This window comes from Chlamydomonas reinhardtii, chromosome 16 (assembly GCF_000002595.2).
Source record: "Chlamydomonas reinhardtii strain CC-503 cw92 mt+ chromosome 16, whole genome shotgun sequence".
NCBI lineage: Eukaryota > Viridiplantae > Chlorophyta > Chlorophyceae > Chlamydomonadales > Chlamydomonadaceae > Chlamydomonas > Chlamydomonas reinhardtii.
In genome coordinates this window covers 6,073,075-6,094,334 of record NC_057019.1, presented here as the reverse complement: position 1 = coordinate 6,094,334, position 21,260 = coordinate 6,073,075, and the positions used below count along the sequence as shown (strand labels likewise).

Genomic DNA, 21,260 nt, shown 5'->3' with positions numbered 1-21,260 from the left:
AATGGATCTTGTAACAAGGCAGTTTACAGTATGTGGCTTCAGCCACACAGCGCTATCGGGATACAGGGGCATTTAGGGGCCAGTGCACATGACGCGCTGAGCTGCGCACGGCGCGGATACGTACGAAGGAACGTCAAACCTCAACCAGCCCGAGCTGCGCGCTCCAACGTCACACCCATTCGGTGCGCAGGGCGTCGCAGCCCACATCACATCACATCACATCACATCACATCACATCACATCACATCACATCACATCACATCACATCACATCACATCACAGCTCACACACACCACAGCCGCATCCTGCACTTGCATGGCACCGGCAGCGTGCGTGTGCATGCGCACACGCAGCGTGCGAGCACAGCCGCAGCCCTCCAGCCTGAGCTCCGGATGCACGACACCCCGCCGCTGGCACCGCCATAACATCGACAACGTGCGACTCGCAACAAAACGTTTGTTTGACAGCCCATGCCGTGTACGAGCGAAGTCGCTGATACACCTTGTACGTCATGGGCCATTTCGCGCAGTCTGCTTCATGAACTGCCATCAAAGCGGGGCGCCCCGCCACCGCTGCGCAGCCTGTCTTCCCGGCCGCTCATCGCTCCCCCGGCGCCTCTATGGACCTGCTTAGCCGCCGCGCCCGCGCCCGCGTCCACGTCCCCGACTGCGCCCGCGCCCGCCTCCTGCCCCGCGCCCACCGCCTCCCCCTCCGTCACCACCATCGCCGGCTGCCTCGCCACCCGGCGCATCCACAGCGCCTCCCGCAGGCGCTGCTCCTCCTCCCACTGCTCCACCTCCACCCGCCGCGGCTGCCACGCCGGCCCCCGGCCCTGCTGCCACGCCGGCCCCTGCTGCCACGCCCGCCCCTGCTGCCACGCCCGCCCCTGCCCCTCCACCACCACCCGCTGGCGCTCCCGCTGCCGCGCCCTCTGCCGCTCCAACTCCTCCACCACCGCCCGCACCCGCCGCCGCTCCTTCAGCTGCGGCCGCTCCTCCCAGCATGGCCTGCTGCGCCCACAGTTCGGGGCGTACGCGCGGGCCGCGGATGGCATCCGCCGCAGTGCTCATCCAGTAGGCGCTCTCCCGCTCCAGCGCGGTGGTGCAGTTGTAGCGCGCTGCGGCGAGGCGGTTGTTCTCGTCCCTTAGCCGCGACAGCTCCTCCCGCAGCCGCGCGTTGGTCACCTCCACCCCGTTTATGTCTGCGGTGGTGGCAAAAGGTGGTGGGTAAAGGTGGGGCTTGCGGCGGTGGTCATGAGAGGTGGTTGTGATGGTGGTGGTTCACGGTGGTGGTGGTGGTGGTGGTGATCCAAAGTAAAGCGCTGTACACAGTGTGCGGCGCGACGCTGATTCGCACGGAGGTGTGCACATGCGACGCGGAAGCGTCCCACGCATGTGCAAGCAAGCACGTCTAGCCGCACGCACACCCACCCACCGCACGCACGTACATGCAACACACCACCAAACACATGAGCACGCACGCCGCGACACACGCCAACTCACAATTCTCCAGCCCGGCGCCCTGCAACGCGGCGCGGCGGCCCGGCTCCGCCGCCTCGATGGTCACCGCCGAGTCCGGGTGCGCCGCGGCCACGCGTGCCAGCAACGCCTGCAAGTCATTCAGCTCCGCCCGCAGCCTCAGGTTCTCCTCCGCCGTCTGGCGCGCCACCAGCCGCAGCCGCGCGCTCTCCGCCACCGCCACCTCCGCAGACGCCCCCGCGCGCGCCACCGCGGCGCGGGCCTGTGCCACCTCCACGGTGGGGTGCGGCACCGCCGCGGCGCGCTGCTCCGCGGCCAGCGCCGCGGCGCGGTCCCGCGCCGACGCAGCTAGCGCGGCGTCCCTCGCGGCCGACGCGTTCTGCAGCTGTATGCGCAGCTGCTCGTTGGAGGTGCGCAGCGTGTCGCTGATGGCGACTTGGTTGGCCAGCTGCGGCGTGTTGCGAGAGCAGCGCAAAGGGGAGAGCGGGTTGGCCAACACTGCGCGTGCAGAGGCATAACCAACACAACAGCCAGAGCAGACACAAACAGGCAGCCGCACCTGAACACGCACCGTCCGGACCTCCTCGTCTGCCGCCGCCAGACCCATCTGCGCCAGTACGGCGCCGGGAATGCCGCCGGTGGCGTCGCTGTGGAACGCGAAGGAGTACGCAGACATGGAAAGCGGGCGGCAGGTGAAAGGCGACGGTGTTAGGTGAGAAACTCGAGGCTCAGCAGCTGAACGTGGTCGCGTATGCGTTCTGGGTGGGGTTGGAGGGAGTAGGCTCGCAGGGCGTCGTAAAGCATGCCCCCAACACACACTTGCTACCCAAGCTGTGGTTAAGGTACACGTAAGGCACACGTGGGCAGTACACAACGACGGTGCACCCGCACTGCACTGCACTGCATTCGCTCGCGCCGCCGTGCCGCACCCCGTGAGCACTGCCAGCGCCGCTCGCAGGTTGGCCGCCTGCAGGGAGGTAGCGGCGGCGCGGCACCATGCACACAAAGATGGGTAACGTTTCAGGGTGAAAATTGTTGGGACGTGCAGAGTAACGCGACGGCGTAGCTGTACTGCCAAAACGAACCGACACAGTCCCGACCCGGCCGCACCGGGGCTACGTCCCGACCCGCAACCATGCCCACATGCCGCATCGCCCATGGCCTGTCACTAAAGCAGTAATTCGCAGCTCTCTTGAACTCCTCGCGCTTCCCACGACACTGCCGCCCACATCGTCAGCCCTGGGACGGACACCTCACCTCATCCTCCGCCGCCCGCTGCGCCGCTAGCGCCGCAAGCAGCTCCACGTGCTTGCGCCCCTCCGCCGCCCTGAAGGGAGGTGTGTATGGGGGGTTGTAGATACCAGCAAATAAAACTGAACCCAATGCAGTAGAGCGAGGGGGGATCAGCCGTCCATGCAAGACCGAGTGTTCAATGCACAAATTTAATGGCAGGGGTACGAGGTGGCAGGTGGAGTTTGCGGGAAGACCGGTGACGCATGTGCGGGCACGGGCAGCCGGTCTGCGGCCTGTAACAATACCTGACCAGGGGGAGGCGCTCAGGCGCCCAATGCCAGGCCGGGCCGGCTGCACGCCTGTGCCACATCAGCACATAGCGCTCGCCACACACCGCCCCAGCCCTTTCCAAGACCACAAACACACATACACATACACTGCATTTGCGCTATGTTTTCCTGTGCTCTTTAACACACACACACACACGCACACACACACACACATACACACACAGCCTCACCTCGCGTCCTCCACCTGCTGCCGCATGGCCCTCAGCTCGGCGGCGGCGGCGGCGCGCTCGCGCAGTGCGCTCGCGCCGCCCGCCGCCGCCTCCGACTGTTGGTCCGCCACCGCCGTCGCCGCGGCCTCCAGCAGGTGCAGGAAGGCGAGCGAGGCGCGGCGGTAGGTGTCGCTGTGGTGGATGTGGTTGGCTGCATAGGGGTGGTGTAGCGAATGGTAACGGTCAGGCGAAAATGAGGAGCTAGTGACCAACGACGGCGCAAGGAGGCATACGCCGCAAAATATGAACCACAGAATGTACCAGGCGCCACGTGCCCCGGAGAACAGCAAGGCCCTGCCTATTCCCGCACCCGCCTACCAATCGACCCACCCAGCCGCCCACCCAGCCACCCACCAAGCCAAGCCCCTCCACCCACCCTTCAGCTCCTCGTCGAGCTCGGCCTGGTGTTCGTCCAGCGCCTGCCGCATGCCCTCCGGCAGGCCAGGCAGCCGGTCCCGCAGCCGCGGCAGCGGCTGCCGCGCCACAGCCGCAGCCGCGGCGCGGCCGCCCGCGCGGCGGCGGCCGGTGCTGCCGCTCGGGCCCGCGGCGGCGCCGCCAGCTGCCTCTGACCGGTTCACGCCCAGCACGCGAAGCACCGCGTCGTGAATGCCGCTGGCGTCGTTGGGCTGGAAGCCGCCCGGCAGCTGCCGGCCCTGCAACACGTGCCCTAGCGGTATGGGGAACTCGTTGATCGCGCTCTGCACCAGCGTGCTGAGGAGCGGATGGTCATCGCCGTCGCTGGCAGCGGCGGCCGCTGCCGCGCCCGAACCGCGCTGCGGCGTGGGCACCAGCCCCGCGGCCTCGTCCTCCCCCGCTTGCCCGTCCTCCTGCTGCTCCTCCTCCTGCTGCTCCTCCTGCTGCTGCTCCTCCTCCTCCTCCTGCTCCTCTTCCTGCTGCTCCACTTGCTCCTCCTCCTCCTGCTGCTCCTCTTGCTCCTCCTCCTGCTGCTCCACCTCCATTTCCTCAGCCTCATCAGCCTCGCCAGCGTCTCCGTCAAGCTCGTCATACGCCTCAAACTCGGCGTCGGCCTCCGGCTCGTAACCATCGTCGGCATCGCCGGCCTGCTGCCCTGGCTGCGGCTGCAGCAGCTCTTGGTTCGGGTCGGCGGGCAAGGGCGGCAGCTCCGGCAGGGGCTGTAGCTGAGGCAGGGGCTGTGGCGCCGCCAGCGCCTGTGCCGGCGGCGACAGCGCCTGTACTAACGGGTGCTGGGAGATGGGCGGCAGCTGCCGCTGCCGCCCCGCCGGTTGTTGCTGCTGGTGCTGTTGCTGCCGCACGCCGGGCGGCAGGGCCGGAAGCGGCACCTGAGCGGGCGACGCCGCGGTTGACCCAGCTCCGGCGGGGGCGGCGGCGGCGCCGGGACTTGCTGCCGCAGGCAGCGGCTGTCGCGCGTTGGTGTGTCTGGCCCGACGCGCCTCCCGGCCCGTGACGAACACGCCGTCCGGCACGCCCGGCTGCTCACCACCCGCTGCCGCCCCCGCAGCCGCCGCACCTGACGGCCCTGCCGCGCCCGCGGCCCCGCCGTTCATGGCGCCTCCTGTGCAGCAGGAGCATGCAAGTCACGCGCTAGCGGTCTCCCGCATTCAAGTACGCAGCCCGGGGCATCGTGGGTGGCCACGGTAGGCAGGATGCAAATGGGCACACTCTACAGCCGCCACAACCAACCAACCAAACCGTGAGAGCCGTGTACGGTATGCCCGCACCAATGCAAACACGGTACACACCTGCGTCCCGGACAGAGCCCCTGCCAGCCTCCGTCTGCCGTGCACGCTTCGCCGGCCGCAGCCTCTCCGCCCGCCCCGGCCTCTCCTGCCCGTCCTCCTCCTGCTCTGCGCCCGCCGCTGCCGCCGCGGCGCCGTTCACGGACGCTGGCAGCAGTGAGCCAGCCGCATTCGTGGCGCCCCCCTGCTGCTGCTCCACCTGCTCCTCCTCCTCCTCCTCCTCCTCCTCCTCCTCCTCCTCCTCCTCCTCCTCCTCCTCCTCCACCTGCTCCTCCTCCTCCTCCTCCTCCTCCTCCTCCTCCTCTGTCCCAGATGAGCTGTCGGCGTCGGAGCCGTCGGTGTCGTTGTCCGTGACGTGCTGCGCCTGCCGGGCCGCAGCGCTGGCGGCGCCGCCGCCGGCAGCGCCGCCACCAGCCACGCCGGCCGCCACAGTCCTGCGCGTGGGGCGCGCCGCAGCGCGGCCGCCAGACCTCGGTGCTGCTGCCGCTGCGCCGCTGCGGCCTCGGGCCCGCTTGGCCGGCGGCGCCCTGGCGGGCGGCGGCGGGAAGTCGGGGCGGCACTCTGTGCAGTAAAAGCTCTCGTCCTTGGTGAGGCGGCGGTCGGGCCAACCGCAGCAGGTGGGGTGCCAGCTGCGGTCGCAGTCCTCACAGAAGTAGGTGCGCCCAAACTCTGTGGCAAGACGGAGGAGTTGCGGGTGGAGGGCGTTGCGTATTTGGGGGAAAGAAGCCGCATGCGGCTGGAGTGTGGCTGCGTTGATGACTGCGAGTGGGTTGGTGGGCCGGCTCGGGGGCGGCATGCATGAACACTTGAGGAGTTTCAGACCCCAATATCCACGCCAAGGTAAATACCACTCATCTAAGCCCTCTACGTGTCGTCCAACGCGCTGGGCCAAAGGGACACAACCCCAGACAGCGGTTGGGCCGCCCCCCTCCTCCTGCCCCCGCCACCCCGGCCCATCCCCGCCAAACAGTCCTCACTTTTATCAGACGTCTCCTTCCCACAGGCAGGGCACGTCTCCTTGACCACCTTGACCACGAAGTGGTCTGGCTCGCCGGAGCACCACAGCTCGAACTCATCGCCCTCGTCCGTAAGAACGTGCGTGGCTTTCGCAGCCGGCGCCAGGTCAAACCGGCCCTGCAGCTGCCCATCATCGCCCACGTCCTCCGTCAGCGCGTATTTGCATTTGGCTGGCGTGCTTTTTGCTCCTGGCGGCTGCGGGGAATGCAGGGCGTGAGCGTGATGCAACATGCACGCGCAATTGATCGACTTGCTCGACGTCAAGCAGGTCGAGGCCAACGTACCTTCCCATCAGACGACGGGTAAAAAACCGTAAGAGTTATGGGGTGTTTCCGGCTGGGCTCCTTTGAGAGGTGCGGCTTGACCAAGTCATGGGGCAGCACGAAGACCTGGTGCTTCGACCAGTCCTCCGGAACACGCTGCAAACCATGTTTGACCAAGCAGGATATTAGCTAAGTCATGCGCGGCCAAAGCACACTTTCCCGCCTAACCCAACCTGGTTTTGGCTCGGAAGATGGGAAGTCGCTCGCACCGCTTACCCTTGAAGCTAGTTTAGCGCTTGGAGTAAATCGCTTGCCCGCCATGGCGCTGCTTGTGTCGCAGCTTGTGTCTAGCCGCAGAGAGCAGCGGGCATCCTCGTTGATACTGATAGTGAGCAGGGCCTTCGTTCAAATAGACTACGCTGCCTATACGTGCGCTGGAATCTGGTTGAAGCTGAAAGGCGAGGTATGCGGCATGAAATCTGAGCAAAAGCTGCTCACGAACCGTACAGTCCCGGTGACCTGGTCGAAGGCACCTTGCCGCCAGAGATGTATGCGGTCAGAGCCGATTGCGCTCCGTGCCCAGCAGGTGGTGTGTGTTGCATATTCAAATGCGTTGGGATTTGGCCACTTGGGAGCCGCCAGGACGCAGCGGGGGCTTGGGCCCTTGCTTAGGCCCACGCGCTGTGGCCTGTGGGGCATTGGCGCATGACTGCATGTCCACGCACGTTGGGAGGGCCTTGAATGACATCTATAGATGCCTTGCTACCCTGCTATACGTTACCGACGCGTACGGATGAGGGCGTGTTTCCCTGGCAGCGTCTGGCCAGTGGCCACCAATGCTGGCACGCATGCCACCAACTCGTGTCCATGCGGCCCCAGCCTGGTTCCTTGCGCCCACCCATCCCGCCCCTCCTCCACGCCATTCAGGGGTGCACTCATTCTGCATTCATAGATCCACGCTGCATTCAGGGGGCTATGGACCTATTGCATGAGCGCGTGCACACGACTTGATGTGAGCTCTGTGTAACACCGTGATGTATCCAACTCAACCCCCATGGTTACAACTCTGTAACGCGTGTCCTATCCTCCTATCCCGTGCTCCGTGGCATTCCTGTGACCTTCGTAAACTTTCTGAACCCGTAGACCCCATGCCTCCTTGGAGTCCTTGCAAACCATACACTCCGTAAACTCCGTAAGCTTTGTACACCTAATCTCGAGCCCACGTATGGACGTTCTTCTACACACACGAACGTCGCTCATTCGGCTCCTCCATACCACGCACGCACGCACGCACGCACGCACATTGAAGTCCTGGCCTCATGCCGCCCGCGCACCATTCCCTGTCTGCCTGCCGCAACGCGCCCCGCCCCCGCACATTACCCAGTAACTAATGAAGGATGCCGCGTGCGCACGCTGTGCGCAGCAGAATGTTGTGCATCAGGTCCTGTGGTGGACAAGTGTTCCCCGGTCACGGGAAAAGGGGCTGAGCCCCTCCACAGTCTGAGGCCGAACAACCTCATCGCCCGGACATAGCCGGGGTCGGTTTCCACAGGCACATAGCCAAACCTGGGGCCTAGCAATCGCGATGCCACGGCAGAGCCAACCCCAGCCAGACGCCATCCCCATTCAACCAACACCATCACCGCCCCTACCCCCGCAGAGCAGCGCACACCTCCTTGTGCCCCGCCCTCCAGTGCGCCGCCTGGCAGCCCCTGCCGCAGTACGTCGCCGCGCCCCGGCAGCCGCCGCAGTTGAGCAGCGGCAGCTGGGCGTCGCTGTCCGCGCCCACCGCCGCCGCCAGGTTGGTGCAGCGCGGGTTGGCGCAGCAGCGCAGCGGCATGGGCGGGTCTGCGGGCTCCGACGCCGCTGACGATGACGCCGCGCCGCCGCCGCCGGTGATGAAATGGTGGCCGTGCACGGTCCTGGTCTTGGACAAGCCCGCCGCCGCCGCGCCCTGCCGCGCCTCCAGCGGCGATACCGGCGTGAAGTGCTCGATCCGGGGCAGAGCCTCGGTCGCAATGCGCACATGCCGCATCACTGGGCCGCCGTCGAAGTCGGCACGTGCCGCCTGCGCGCCGTGCGCCCGTGCGAAGGCACGAAGCTTCTCCACGCTCTGCTGCGTCACGCCCATTGCTAGCCGCACGCCGCCGGGATCGGCGCCCGCCGTCAACAGCCTCTGAATCACGGCGGGGCTCCACGGTGGGCCCAAGCCTGCAGCACCCGTGCCCGAGCCCGATGCCGCCGGCGCCTGTGGCTCCTGCTGCGCTGCCTGCAGCAGCGGCGCCGCCAGCACATCCGGCACCGCCTGGCTTGCGAAGTGGAGCGCCAGCAACAGAGGTGCGGACACCGTCACGGCACCCCAAGTGACAGGATTTGACTTGCACGCAGCCGGCACCGGTGTCTGCATGTCGCGATCGGCCATTAGCTGCATGGACACCTGTAACGCCGCCCCCAGCAGCCCCACCACGTCCACCCCGTGGATCAGGAAGTGACGCCAGCTGGCCAGCCGCGCGACCCAAGCCGCATACTCCGCCTCCATGCCCGACACGACAAGACTGAGGTCCGCACCCGGCCCCAAGACGACGCCGCCGCCGCCGCCCACCACGGTGAAAGTGCTGCCGCCGCCTCCACTGCTCGCTGCGTCGTTGACGGTGGCCAGAAACTGCGACCGCAGCGCCACCTCTCTCTCCGCCGCGGCGAGCGCGATCAGCGGCGGCTGTAACCACAACAGCAGCTTGGACACGCAGGAGCACGCAACCTGCAAGTCTGTGAGACCTTGCGAAGACGCGTCCACGTCCTGCCGCCGCTCCTTCACGAGGCGGCTGAGCTCCTCCCCAGGCAGCCGCCGAGCAAAGCGCGAGAGCGCCGGCAGCCAGCGGTGCAGCGCGTGTGACAGCTGTAGCCGCACCCGAGCCCACTGCCGCCGCCGCGCCGTTGCCGCTGCGGCCGCTTCCTCGCCGCTGCTGCCGCCGCTGCTGGCGCCACTGCCGCGCGCCCTGCTGGCCGCCGCCGCGACTTCGTCCATGACATGGCTCGTAGTGCAGAAGCAGCCGACGCCGTCCGCACCCAGGAGTTCCAAATCCATCAGACAACACACCGGCAGCGCCGCCGCCAGCTGCCGTGCCTGCATCAGCACCGGCGCCGTCAGCATCATGCGGCCGCTGCCTCCACCACTGCCTCCGCTACTGCCAGACCGGCTGCTACTGCCGCCTCCGCTGCCTCCCGCAGCAGTTGCTACAGCCGCCTTCACCCCCGCCTCGTCGAGGGCCAGCTGTAGCCGCTTGCCCAGGCTGGCGACCAGCGCCGCGGCGGCGGGCGGCGGCGCGAACGCTAGCAGCTGCTGCAGCAGCGGCCAGCTACAGCCGAGACCGTCGTTGGTGCCATCGTTCACCGCCAGCCAGTCAGGCTGCAGCAGCGCGGCGGCTAGTCGCGCCGCCATGTGGGCGTCGGGGGCGCGACGGAGCGCGGCCTCGAAGGCGGGCACCAGACCTTCCTGCAGCGCCGCCGCCAGGCCGGGTGGTGGCTGCAGCGGCAGTAGCATGCCTGGAGACAAGCGTTTGCATGTGGTAACGTATGGACAGGGCAGACAGGCACGGTCAGGTACGGATGTCTATGAGCATGAGGGCTGGGCCCAAAGCCAACACGGCACGGCACGGCAAGTAACATAACACGAAGCTCCAAACCGAAGCGCTTAGCGATGTGCTGCGGCCACGAACCAACTAGCCAACTGCAGTGATACGCCCGCACAGCCGCCGCCGCTCACGCTCCGTTGCGTGTCACCCACCGGGCATGCACTTGAGTCGTAGCGACGTCGCCAGCCACAGGTGGGGTTGCAACTCCTGCAGGTCGCCCTCTTTACTCGCCACGCCTGCAGGGTTAACGCCGCCACTGCTACTACAGCTACTGCCGCTGCAACTGATTGTGTTCTTGCCACCACTGCCGCTGCTGACGGTGCCGTCGTCGTTGAACCGCCAGCAGGAGAGCGCATCGTCGGCAGCATAGGCCAGACGCAGCGGTACCGGCACGTGCAGCAGCGCCGTCAGTGACCGCCACCAGGCCGCCGGCAGCACTGGGTAGCCGCCGGCATCTGCCTCTGCCTCCGGGTGTCCCTGTCCCTGCTGCCGGGCCGCCGCGCCGGAAGCAGACCGGCCGACGCCCGAGCCGGCAGCTCTGGCGCCAGAAGCAGACGCAGCGGCAGATGCCGTTGGAGGCTGGGCGCTACCGGTGCCCTGCTGCCTGCCGTCGATGCCGGGCGGCAGCAGCAGCAGCCTTCGGGCGCTGTCAATGGCCTGTGCGCCCAGGATCCAGGTGTGGTGTGGCCTGAACCGGACCAGCAGCCCGCCACCGCCGCCGCTGCTGCTACTGCTGAGGTTGCTGCCCGCAGCGGCATCGGGAGCAGCGCCAGCGCCAGAGGTTTCAGCAGCATCAGCAGCATCAGCAGCAGCAGCAGGAGCGGCGGCGTACGCCGGGCCGTGACCAGCAGCCGCCAGGTCAGCAATGCGGAGGCACAGCACCGCCAGAGCGCGGCGACCCAGCGGCAGCCGCCAGGGCGGCTGCTCCGCATCAGCAGCAGGCGCCTGCCGGCTACGACTGCTGCTACTGCCGCCGCTATCACCACTGCCACCGCGACCCCGGCCGCTGCAATTGCCACTGCCATTGCCGCCGCCGCCACCGCCGCCCAGGGTTCCAAACGCTTCTCGCACCAGCACCGCATCTTGCTCCGCTGCTGCCGCTTCTGCTGCGCCCACTCCTGGCAGCTCCGAGATCAGCAGCTGCTCCTCAACCAGCGCGCCCAGGAGGCGGAAGGGCATGTCGTTCAGACCCAGAACCCGGACCGCGCCCCGACCGCCTCCGCTTCCGCCGCTGCTGCCGGCAGCCCCACCGGACGCCCGTGCCATCGCAGGCGCTGGGTGCTTTGTTGCGCTGCCCGCACCCCGCGAAAGGGCTTTTATAAGGAGACCCACTTCAATGTCCCGGCCATCTGGGTTCAGCCCCAGCACGGGCAGGCCTGCCACCAGCTCCGGCGGCAGGCCCCACGTGCCCCGCACGCCGCCACCGAAGCCTGCCACCGCCAGGCCAGCGACCACCTCCGCCAGCACCAGAGTGTGCATGCAGGCGCCCCACGGTAGCGCAGGCGAAGGCTCGATCTGGGTCGGCGCCGCCGCCACAGCCGCGGCCCCTGACCCACCGCCGCCACGTCCTGCTCTCGCGCCGCCGCCGCTGCTCCTGCTCTTGCCGCCGCCGCTGCTGCTGCCGCTGTTGCCGCCACTGCTGCTGCTGCTGCTGCTGCCGCCGCCGACGTCGGATCCGAGCGCCTGAATGGCGGCCGCCGTGAGGCCGAATTGCGCGGCGGTGACGCACAACCGGCGCTTGAACTGCAGGTCCTGGGCCCTCTTGCAAAGCTGCGCAACCAACCCAAAGCGCGAGTCCGACGGCACTAGCTCGCCGAGCACGTCGACCCGATAGCCACTGGGCATGTGACCCTCCACATGTGCCATGAGCGCCGGCTGTAGCAGCCGCCGCCGGCCCACGCCCACCGCCTCCTGCAGCACCAGACGCGCCGCCTGCTCCAGGAAGCAGCTACTGCCAACCTCCCCCAACATTGCCACGAGCGGCGAAACCTGCATGGTCTGTGGTGCTGGCGGCGGAGGCCGCTGCTGCTGCTGCTGCTGCTGGCGCGCCGCAGTGGCGGGCTGTCTGCTGTTGCCACTGCTCAGGCCACCGCTATTGCTGATGCTGATGGTGCTGCCGACAAGAACTCCAAACTGGTGTCGGCAGAACTGCTCATCCGCCATGACCGACAAGGCATTCACCAGGAAGCTGGAATCAATCATTGCCTGGTTGACAAACGCCCGTAGTACCACCTCGGCGTGCGCCACCGCTACCGCGCCGGGCTGTAGCAAGCCGCCGCCGCCGCCATCACCAGCACCGCCACCACTGCTGCTGCTACTGCCAGCAGCTGCAGCAGCCTCAGTGGCTACTGCCGCCGCTGGAGGGAACGCCACCTGGAACGCCTCCAGCGCCTCCACAGCCCGCGCCGCTAGGGCGCCGGACCAGCGCAGCACGTGCATGCGCAGCAGCGCCGCGACCGTCAGGTCCGCCACCGTGCGCAGGGCGTTTGGCATCGCCACCGGCCCGCAGTGCGACCCGGAGGCGACGATGAGGCACGCCGCCACGATGCGCGCTGCTGCGCCAAACGCCTCCAGGTGCACTCCTCCCTCACCCTCCATGCGGTCAATGTACATCTCCTGCTCCTCCTCCTCCTCGCCGCCGCCGTCATCATTTTGCTCGCTGCCGCCACCAACACCGCTGGCCGCCGCCGCGGCCTCCTTGCGCCGCCGCCGTTGCTGCTGCCGCCGCTGCTGCTTCGCGCCCGTGGGTCGAGCTGCGGCGTTCCGCGGCGCGCCCGGGAGCTCGGGAAAGCCCGCCGCAAGCGCATGCTCTGCTGCATAGGCCTGCAGCTGCACCAGCCGCGGCAACAGGCCGGAAGAAAGCAGGCGCCGCGCGACCGGGACCGCCTCGGGCTCGTATTTCCGCGGCTCCAGGTACGCAGCCAGCCGGTAAACAGGCTTCAGCCGGTCAATGATGCCCGTAAGCTGCCCGGAGCGATAGGCGGCAAGCGCGGCCGGTAGCTTCGCCTCAAGCTCGCGCAGAAGCTCCTGTGCCATGCTAATTGGGTGCAAGCCTTGCTATGTGAAGTGGGTATGTCCAAACAAGGCATACACATGTCTCCGTAACCAAACTCCAGCGCTATCCCGCCCAGAAACCCGTCCCAATGGCTTGCCTCATTTCCCTGTCTGCATACGCGCACGGATTGCATGCCTTCAGTTCTAAAGGTCCTAATGCATGGCTTTAGCTCCGTTCAGTTTACTCCCAGCAACTCACTAGCCACCCTTTCCTGCTCCCTCATGCCCTTTTCCTCCACCACCGCCCTGCAAATCCTCCCGGCTGCCCCCCTTTCATACCGCAATCCTGACATTGCTCGTGTTCGGCGTCAGAAGGCTTGATGCGCTGAGGCGGCTGCATCCCCGCGCAGTGTCTGAGCCTGCCGTTCGAGCATGTTCGCTGGCGTGTATGTGCACAGGAGCGCCACCAGGCGCAACCGCAGACGGCAATAGGTGGGAAGCAGCGGGCTGGGGCCCTCGTCGTGTGCTACGCCATATGAAGTACCAGTTGCGGGGCGAGAGGTTGGAGCAAGGACTTGACCGTTGCAGTGATTGACCCGCGGTGCCGACGCCGCGCCCCCCGCGCGGCGCCGTGGCACGAGCGAGGATTATGAGCCCACTACATCAACAGCAGGCTCAACTTCAGCCTGGAAAGTAGTCAATGAAAGTGCATGGACCGGCAACTTGCAAAACCTGCTGCCAAAGTAACCGCCTTGAAGCGCAGTTGATGATTAGTATTGTATGGTACTAATCAGTTTGAAGTTTTATAATTATCCAGATCAACCACCAAGCTTTCGCTTCGTGGATCGCACTTTCGCGCCAAACTCGCGCAAAGCTCAATTTTAACTGTAACCGGCGTGATAATCCTTAAATTACGTCAAGCTTAATTATCAAACTAACGAGGCAAACGTCCGTGGCCAACCTGCCCCGAGATGGGGCCAGCAGCGCGGTCTTGCTTCTTCGTTATTCTTGCCGTCAGTGCGCCGTAACTGTGAGCGTGTAGCAATAAGGGTAGGCAACTTGGAGCCATGGCACAGTTGGGACTGCCGGGGCCGGTTCCTATCTGGAGCCCCACCCGCCCGGCGGTGGTGATGGATTGCGGGACGGGCTTCTCCAAGATCGGGTTCGCTGGGAATGCAGAGGTGAGTTGGGAGCATGCCCGGGTATTGGGGCATCAGCGAGAATGCGCGGTGCATGTGCAGGAAGGGATTTGGCCTGCAGAACAGCAAGGGGCTGTCATGGGCCAACAAGGCGCCACACGCCGCGTAGCGCCTCCACTGCTCCCGAACCTTCAATACCACCACGCTCCTGCACCCCCACCATGCCGCGACACTACCACTGCCTCCCTCCCGCCAGCCGAGCTTCGTCATCCCCACGGTGCTGGGGCCTGGCACGCCCTCCACCGTGACCGGGCCCGGCTCCGGCGCCGCCACCGCTGGGCTGGGCGGCCGGCCGGGCGGCCCGCTCCTGTCTGACCTGGACTTCACCATAGGTCAGGGTGGGCGTTTGTGTGTTGTATGTGTGTGGGGGGGAGGGGAGTGGGCGGGAGTCGTGAAGGGTGGTGAGAGGAGAGGCATGAGGAGGATCACCTTGCATACGGTAGCACAATGAATGCGCTGTGCTTTTGAGGCACCACAGCCCCTCCACAGCCCCTGCACAGCCCCCACGACAAACCCAGGCGCTGCACATACCCGCCCCGCCCCTCTCCAGCACGACACCACACGCACACACCAACAGCTACCCCCGGTCACCGGGTAACGGCTGCTGTTCCTCCAAGATTGCCTTCAATCTACCACTTTCTTCAACCAATTGTAAGAGTTGTAGCCCACCCATCCACCCCATCATCACAGGCGAGGAGGCCCTGGCCGCCGCCACGGCCGGCTCCGCGGGCGCTGACCTGACGTGGCCGGTGCGGCGGGGCGTGGTGGGCGACTGGGACGCCATGGAGAGGTTCTGGCAGCGCAGCCTATTCCAGTGAGTGCAGGGGCAGGGGGGGAGGGGGGGTGTAAGCGTGTGTGTGTGTGGGGGGGGTGTGGGGGTGGGGGTGGGGGGTGGCATGTGTGTGTGTGTGTGTGTGGTGGTGGTGGTGGGGGGTGTTGTGGGCATGGCGGCGGCTGGGTTGCATGGGGGGTGGTGGTGTAAATGCCAGCCCAAACTAAACTCAACCAATCTAGAACGAGCGGAGCACAGGCAGAGGCGTTAGGTGCAATCTAAATTAGGGATGAAAGAGGAGGGGAAAGGGGAGGAGGCAAGGGCATGGGCAGGGGCGGTTGCTGACGGCGGGAAGGGCGGGCCAACGGAGGAGGAGGGCTCCAGGGGCGCTCTCGAGGGGTGTGATGTGTGGTGTCGTCAATGCCCCAGGCGTGGTTACGCCCCTCCATCCCCTGCCCCCATGTTGAGGATGACGGAACTTGCTTGTTGGGCTCGGGCATATGCTCCCCCAAACACATACGCACACGCACACCCACACCCACCACTGCCCGCAGCCACCTGCGTGTGGACCCCGAGGAGCACTGTGTGGTGGTGACTGAGCCGCCGCTGAACCCGCCCGAGGCGCGCGAGGCCATGGCTGAGATCATGTTCGAGACCTTCAACGTGGCCGGGCTGTACGTGGGCGTGCAGGTGGGGGTTAGAGGTGTGAAGGAGATGGGGGTTGGGGAGATGGGATGCAGGGAGACGGGGCTGGGGAGACAGGGGGAGTGCGCCCGGGATGCCCTGCAGCCGGCATATTGCTGCCGGCGGCGGTGGCCGAACATCACTGGTCCGCCGACTGCTCTTGTGGCTGCCGTGTGATGCACATTGCCGCCCTGGCCGCCGCTGTCGCACTTGCCCCCCCCGGCATGGTCTACCGTCTACCACTTCCTTAACTAATCATGAATGTAACCCCCCCCCCCCCACTGCCACTCACAAATCATGAGTGTGCTCCCCCCCGGCTGCAGGCGGTGCTGGCGCTGTACGCGGGCTGGGCCAGTGCGGACCGAGCAGCCAAGGTGAGAGAGTGAGGGAGGCAGTGAGGGAGGGCGCGAGAGATCGATGTGCGCGTGTGTGTATGTGCACCTCGTGTGTCCGTCACCTCCCCGCGCTCTGCAGCCCACACGCCATCCACCCCTCCCCACTCTCTCCACCCCTCCCCACTGTCCTCTCTCTCTACCCCTGCTCACTCTCTCTACCCCTCTCCCCACTCTCCTCTCTCTCCGCAAGACGGTCTACCGTCTACTACTTCCTTAACTAATCATGAATGTAACCCTCCCGCGCCAGGCCGCCTCCGGCGCCTCCGCCTCCTCCGCCTCCTCCGCCTCCGCCTCCGCCGCGGCTGTGTCTGCTCACCTGACGGGCACGGTAGTGGACGTGGGCGAGGGCGTGACCCACATCATCCCGGTGGTGGACGGCTACGTGCTGGGCGGCGCCATCAAGAGCCTGCCCGTGGCGGGGCGGGCGGTGACGGGCTTCGTGCAGCAGATGCTGCGGTGGGTGGCGGAGGGGAAGACGGGGGAGGGGGGCTGGGCGAGGGGGGCTGGGGGAGGGGGATGGGTTTGTTTACTCGCATGGATCCCTGGTGACGGACGTGGGTGGACTATTGGCCACATTGTCCACCCATCGTGTCCTCGCTTGGTTGCGTACGCGCCTTTCGGTTTTTTGCTTCATGTTTCACATGTTCACACACACACACACACACACACACACACACACACACACACACACACACACACACACACGAGGTAACTTCAGGTAACATCCGTAAAACGTCGCTTTGCTGCATCGCATACACTGTCTTTGCGCAACGTTTTCCTTGTGCTCTTTAACACACACACACACACACACACACACACACACACACACACACACACACACACACCTGCGCAGCGACCGCGGCGAGCCTGTGCCTCCGGAGATGTCGCTGGAGGTGTGCCGGCGCATCAAGGAGGGCCACTGCTACGTGGCGCCCGACATGCTGCGCGAGTTCGGCCGCTACGACCGCGACCCGGCCAAGTACCTACGCAGCCTGGGGCTGGCCAACCCGCGCACCGGGCAGGTGAGGGGGGAGGAGGGGGGGGGAGGAGGGGGTTAACCGTGGGGGTTAACCGTGGGGGTTAACCGTGGGGGTTAACGTTGAACCCATCCCGTAAGGAAACAGTCGCGCGGCAAGGAGGGCGTGGGGGAGGAGGAGGGTGGGGAGGAGGGCGATAGGGGAAGGGGAGCGGAGGAGGGAGGGAGAGAGGAGGAGCGGGGAAGGGAGAAGGAAGAGAGTGGTTATGGTAGGTTGGTGATGGTGGGGGGGGGCACGTTTTCACCATGCCCAGTGGTGAACGTGGAGCACGGTATGCAAGGTTTGCATCCATGCTTGCATGTGCAGCCCCTGTCGCCTCCATTTTTTCTCCAGTCACGCGCACACACACAATTCATTTTGTTGCTTCAGCACACACACACACACACACACACGCACACACGCACACACACACCCTCTTCCCCTCTCCCGCTCCCCCCTGCAGGAGTTCCAGGTGGACCTGGGCTATGAGCGCTTCCTGGCGCCCGAGGTGTTCTTCAGCCCCGGCATCAGCGGCGTGGCGCCGCCCGGCACACCCTCACTGGCGCGGGTGAGCCGACCTGGGGGAGGGCAGGAGGGCAGGAGCAGGGCTGGGGCGCAGGCGGAGGCGCAGACGGGGGCGGGGGCGGAGGCGAAGGCGGAGGCGGAGGCGGAGGCGGAGGCGGAGGCGGAGGCGGGGGCGGGGGCGGAGGCAGAGGGGGAGGCGGAGGCGGAGGCGGAGGCGGAGGCGGAGGCGGAGGCGGAGGCGGAGGCGGAGGCGGAGGCGGGGGCGGGGGCGGAAGCAGAGGTGGAGGCGGGGGCGGAGGCGGAGGCGGAGGCGGAGGGGGAGGGGGAGGGGGAGGAGGGGGGGAGGGGGTTATGTGCCCGAGCCCAACGAAACAGGGGGCTGAGGGGCGGCTTGGGGGCAGGTACCAACGCGTCTGCTATACTACTGTACCTGGCTGCGCCTTCACTTCTTAAATAATCATGCATGTAACCCCCAACCCCTTCCCCCCTCACACACTCACACCCTAGGCCGTGGACGACGTGATCCAGGCCTGCCCCATCGACACGCGCCGCGCCCTGTACGGCAATGTGGTGCTGTCGGGCGGCAGCACCATGTTCAAGAACTTCGGCCGGCGGCTGGCGGCGGACATGACCGCGGCCACAAGCAGGAGGCTGCAGCCCGGGGCCACGGTGCGTGGGGGGTTTGTGACTTTGGGGAACACTGGAGGGGGGGGGGTTATGTGCCCGAGCCCAATGAAATAGGGGGAGGTGGAGGATGGGAGGTGGCGGGAGGTGGCTGGGGGGGTGGGGGCTTGGGTTGGTCACGTGTGTTGCGTGTGCTTCGCACCGAAACGGAAAGAAGCGCATGTCTCCTCTTGCGAACCTGCCCATGCCGTACACACACAGGCACATCTGACACGCAATGGGTGTGCCCCTTGCTTATGCTATCTACCACACACACGTACACACACATGCACACACACACACACACACGTACACACACATGCCCACACAGGCCATCGAGATCGCGGTGCGCAGCCACGCCATGCAGCGGTTCGCGGTGTGGTTCGGCGGCTCGCTCATGGCGTGCGATCCGGCCTTCGGGTCCGTGTGCCACACGCGGGAGCAGTACCAGGAGTATGGGCCCAGGTGGGGGCGGGGGTGGAAAAGGAGGGTGGAAAGGGAGGGAGGGAGGACGCGCGTTTGAGTGTGAGTGTGCACGCATGTGTCTTAGAAGGCCTGGCGTGCATGTACCGTACACGTCTGTAAAGGCGCGGACATGCAATGGCGTCCCTGCACGCCTCGATTGCTGTGCATCTTGCCACGGCCCTGATCCCGCTTCACTCCACGCCTCCCGCACAGCATCTGCCGGACCAACTACGTCTTCCGAGACGCATGAGGACGGCCCTGCATGCCGGCGTGCCTGATGGCTGCTGCCCGCCCTGCCGGCCGCGGCGGCGTCAATCCGCCGGCACGCCACTTGCTCGCTCGTTGCGCCTGGAAGCAAAGGGGACTTCTGCTTGCGGCATGGCGGTCATTCAAGGTGGGCTTTGGACAGGCAGTGGGCTGATGCCGGGGCTGCGGTGTGGTGCTGGGTCGGAACTGAGGGCGCCGCCTCCAGTGACGCTGCACTGCCCAAGCCGCGGGCTTTCGTCGTGGCTCGGGCAGATGTGGGCGGCAAGGGCGGCGGCCGTGGACGGAGGCACTAGAAAGAGAATCTGCGCGCATCGGCAACTTAAAGAGCGGAAAGGCCTCAGTTTTAGTTGGCGATATGCCGCTAAAGGCCGCGACGCACGTGTCTGTCGGCGCCATGCTGGCCTCTTGAAAGCAGCTGTATGAACCCGTTGTGGTGTGGCCGTGGTGCTGGGGGGGGGGCGCGCAAGCCGGTAGAGCGCCGGGGTTTTGCACGGTGCTCGAGATGTGGCTGTGCTTCGTGTGCGCTTCTCCCACAAACCAGGGAAACGCCATGCGCGCTGGCCGCGCTTGCACCTTAGTTGGACGCGCGGGCGGCTGCGCTTTGACAGCCAAGAACGGCCTCGCCGCGACTTGAATGCTGCGCGCATATCTGCAGCATCATGGTATCAGCCTGTCTGCGTGGCGGGTGAGCAGGTGCGGTGTGGTGTGGTGTGGTGTGGTGTGGTGTGGTGTGGTGTGGTGTGGTGTGATGAGGTGTGGTGTAGGCGTTTGTGCGCAGCTGGAGGTAGGAGAGGAGGCGGAGGCGTGAACCTGCGATGCTATGTCGACGAGGGGAGGCCGCTTTGGCGGCCGATAGCCCCCTTACACCCCGCTAGCTGACACCAAGTGTCGCAAACGCATTGGGCGAAGGCGGTCCTGTGAGGCCGCTCCGTGCGGGTGGGGTGCGGCGCCTGGAGTGCGGGGGGAGCCCGAGGGCCCCGTTCATCAACCCCGACCCCAGGAGAACCTGGAAAGGCCGCGGATGCTGTAACCTGCCGTACCGTACCGTACCCGCACACGATCACCGCGCATGTAAACAAAGTATTTGCCCAAAAAGTCGAATTACCGCGCACTTTTGGGGGGGTGCGCGGTCCTGCAAAATAAAACTCCCGGGGGGGTGCGCGGTGCGACGGAAATACCCGCACGGGCGAGCGGACCGCACGTCCGCACGCCATGCTTCGAGTTTTGCGCGCAAAGTTTATTAGGGAGTCGGCCGAGGATGGGAGCGAGGAGGGGAGCGCGGAGGAGAGCGAGGAGGGGAGCGAGGAGGAGAGCAAGGAGGAGGGCGAGGAGGAGAGTGCTTGACCCATTGGCGTGCTGCGTGGCGCTGGGGGGTAGGAGAGTGCGGGGCTGTGGCGAATTGGCGTTGCAACGTGCCAGCTAAGACTGCCGGCGGCGCGCTGCGTGGCGCTGGAGGGTAGGAGATGTGCCGGGCTGTGGCGCATTGGTGTTGCAACGTGCCAGCTAAGACTGGCGGCAGCACGCTGCGTGTACTGCGTGGCGCTCAAAGATGTGCGGGGCTGTGGCGAAGTGGTGTTGCAACTGCCCACACACTGAAGTATCGCGCAGTTTACTGGCTGCGCGGTATCGCAGAAATACTAAGTAGGGGGGTGCGCGGTCCCAAAACAATACCGGAACAGGGGTGCGCGGTGCAAAAATAAATGTCTACCCGGGTGGGGTGCGCGGTGATCGGATAAACGTACGGTATTTGGCTGCACCTCCCGCCCAAGCCCCCGCCCAATATTTTGAAGGGGTATGCCGTATGCGAACGGATATTATGGCACAAAGTTGAAGCTAGCCTCACGTCCTGCGTATTTGATGGCCGCAATGTGAAAGAATCGCAGGAGGAGGAGGCCGCGATGGGAGGCGCGGACGTGGGAGCTGCTGGGGCTGAGGCAAGAGGAGAGTGCCCAGTGTCCATGGGGAAGCGCGCTAGCATGCCGACCCGAGGCCGAGGCCGTCTTTAGGAATTTCCTTCAAGATATATTACCAGGGAAATTAAGGCATTTCAGGTCGACTGGCGCCGCATCCGGGGTATCAGCACCGAGCAGCTTTTTGGGCTGAGCCCCCCCAGCGAAGCGTTCCAGGGGGGGGGCGAAGCCCCCCAGGAACACCCCTGTCCGTGCGTGCGTGCGTGGTGTCGGCAAAACATAGCATACTGGCACAAACCGCGACTGCTACATACTAGTATTTGTTAATGCCTATTGCATGTAAATAGGTGGCAGGGAAAATTCGGGCGGAGCGAGAAGTGCCTTCGCGCGTCCATGGAAATTGACTTTCGCGAGGTCGCGAGGAAAGCATCCGGTGCCCGCCGATATGCAGTCTATAAGGCAAACTATGT

The 21,260-nt window shown here is 65.9% G+C and overlaps 3 protein-coding genes across 4 annotated transcripts; 1 reads left to right on the top strand and 2 right to left on the bottom strand.

Annotated features, from left to right (window-relative positions):
- Positions 1 to 11: 11 nt before the first annotated feature.
- CHLRE_16g675950v5 (uncharacterized protein) lies at positions 12 to 6,649 on the bottom strand. 2 transcript variants are annotated; one of them, XM_043071284.1, is made up of 11 exons: positions 6,545 to 6,649; positions 6,290 to 6,424; positions 5,966 to 6,200; positions 4,992 to 5,657; positions 3,647 to 4,804; positions 3,232 to 3,421; positions 2,736 to 2,805; positions 2,408 to 2,445; positions 2,038 to 2,125; positions 1,503 to 1,926; positions 12 to 1,201 (listed from the first exon to the last, which is right to left on the bottom strand). In XM_043071284.1, exons 1-11 carry the CDS (start codon positions 6,587 to 6,589, stop codon positions 630 to 632), a joined length of 3,621 nt encoding a protein of 1,206 aa, XP_042916098.1. In that variant the 5' UTR covers positions 6,590 to 6,649; the 3' UTR covers positions 12 to 629. The 2 variants fall into 2 exon arrangements, with proteins under 2 accessions (XP_042916098.1, XP_042916097.1); XM_043071285.1 differs by having other exon boundaries at positions 2,050 to 2,125.
- A 58-nt stretch (positions 6,650 to 6,707) lies between these two features.
- Positions 6,708 to 13,239, bottom strand: CHLRE_16g676000v5 (uncharacterized protein). Its single transcript, XM_043071287.1, has 2 exons — positions 10,053 to 13,239; positions 6,708 to 9,811 (listed from the first exon to the last, which is right to left on the bottom strand). The coding sequence occupies exons 1-2, from the start codon at positions 12,934 to 12,936 to the stop codon at positions 7,917 to 7,919; spliced, it is 4,779 nt and encodes a 1,592-aa protein (XP_042916096.1). The 5' UTR covers positions 12,937 to 13,239; the 3' UTR covers positions 6,708 to 7,916.
- A 220-nt stretch (positions 13,240 to 13,459) lies between these two features.
- CHLRE_16g676050v5 (uncharacterized protein) lies at positions 13,460 to 19,967 on the top strand. Its single transcript, XM_043071288.1, has 11 exons — positions 13,460 to 14,075; positions 14,290 to 14,425; positions 14,784 to 14,907; positions 15,420 to 15,555; positions 15,873 to 15,923; positions 16,192 to 16,400; positions 16,798 to 16,966; positions 17,424 to 17,528; positions 17,993 to 18,154; positions 18,480 to 18,613; positions 18,827 to 19,967. Exons 1-11 carry the CDS (start codon positions 13,962 to 13,964, stop codon positions 18,861 to 18,863), a joined length of 1,377 nt encoding a protein of 458 aa, XP_042916095.1. The 5' UTR covers positions 13,460 to 13,961; the 3' UTR covers positions 18,864 to 19,967.
- The last annotated feature ends 1,293 nt before the right edge of the window (positions 19,968 to 21,260 follow it).

What these genes read in the sequence shown, in the direction of transcription:
- CHLRE_16g675950v5 (XM_043071284.1), bottom strand. Translation starts at nt 6,589, where the DNA reads ATGGCGGGCAAGCGATTTACTCCAAGCGCTAAACTAGCTTCAAGG. An exon ending in GAAGGAGACGTCTGATAAAA is followed by an intron (nt 5,658 to 5,965) that starts GTGAGGACTGTT and finishes GTCTTGCCACAG; the next exon opens with AGTTTGGGCGCACCTACTTC. An exon ending in GCTCGACGAGGAGCTGAAGG is followed by an intron (nt 3,422 to 3,646) that starts GTGGGTGGAGGG and finishes ACCCCTATGCAG; the next exon opens with CCAACCACATCCACCACAGC.
- CHLRE_16g676000v5 (XM_043071287.1), bottom strand. Translation starts at nt 12,936, where the DNA reads ATGGCACAGGAGCTTCTGCGCGAGCTTGAGGCGAAGCTACCGGCCGCG. An exon ending in ACGACTCAAGTGCATGCCCG is followed by an intron (nt 9,812 to 10,052) that starts GTGGGTGACACG and finishes GCTTGTCTCCAG; the next exon opens with GCATGCTACTGCCGCTGCAG.
- CHLRE_16g676050v5 (XM_043071288.1), top strand. Translation starts at nt 13,962, where the DNA reads ATGGCACAGTTGGGACTGCCGGGGCCGGTTCCTATCTGGAGCCCCACC. An exon ending in TGACCTGGACTTCACCATAG is followed by an intron (nt 14,426 to 14,783) that starts GTCAGGGTGGGC and finishes CCATCATCACAG; the next exon opens with GCGAGGAGGCCCTGGCCGCC. An exon ending in GGCTGTACGTGGGCGTGCAG is followed by an intron (nt 15,556 to 15,872) that starts GTGGGGGTTAGA and finishes CCCCGGCTGCAG; the next exon opens with GCGGTGCTGGCGCTGTACGC.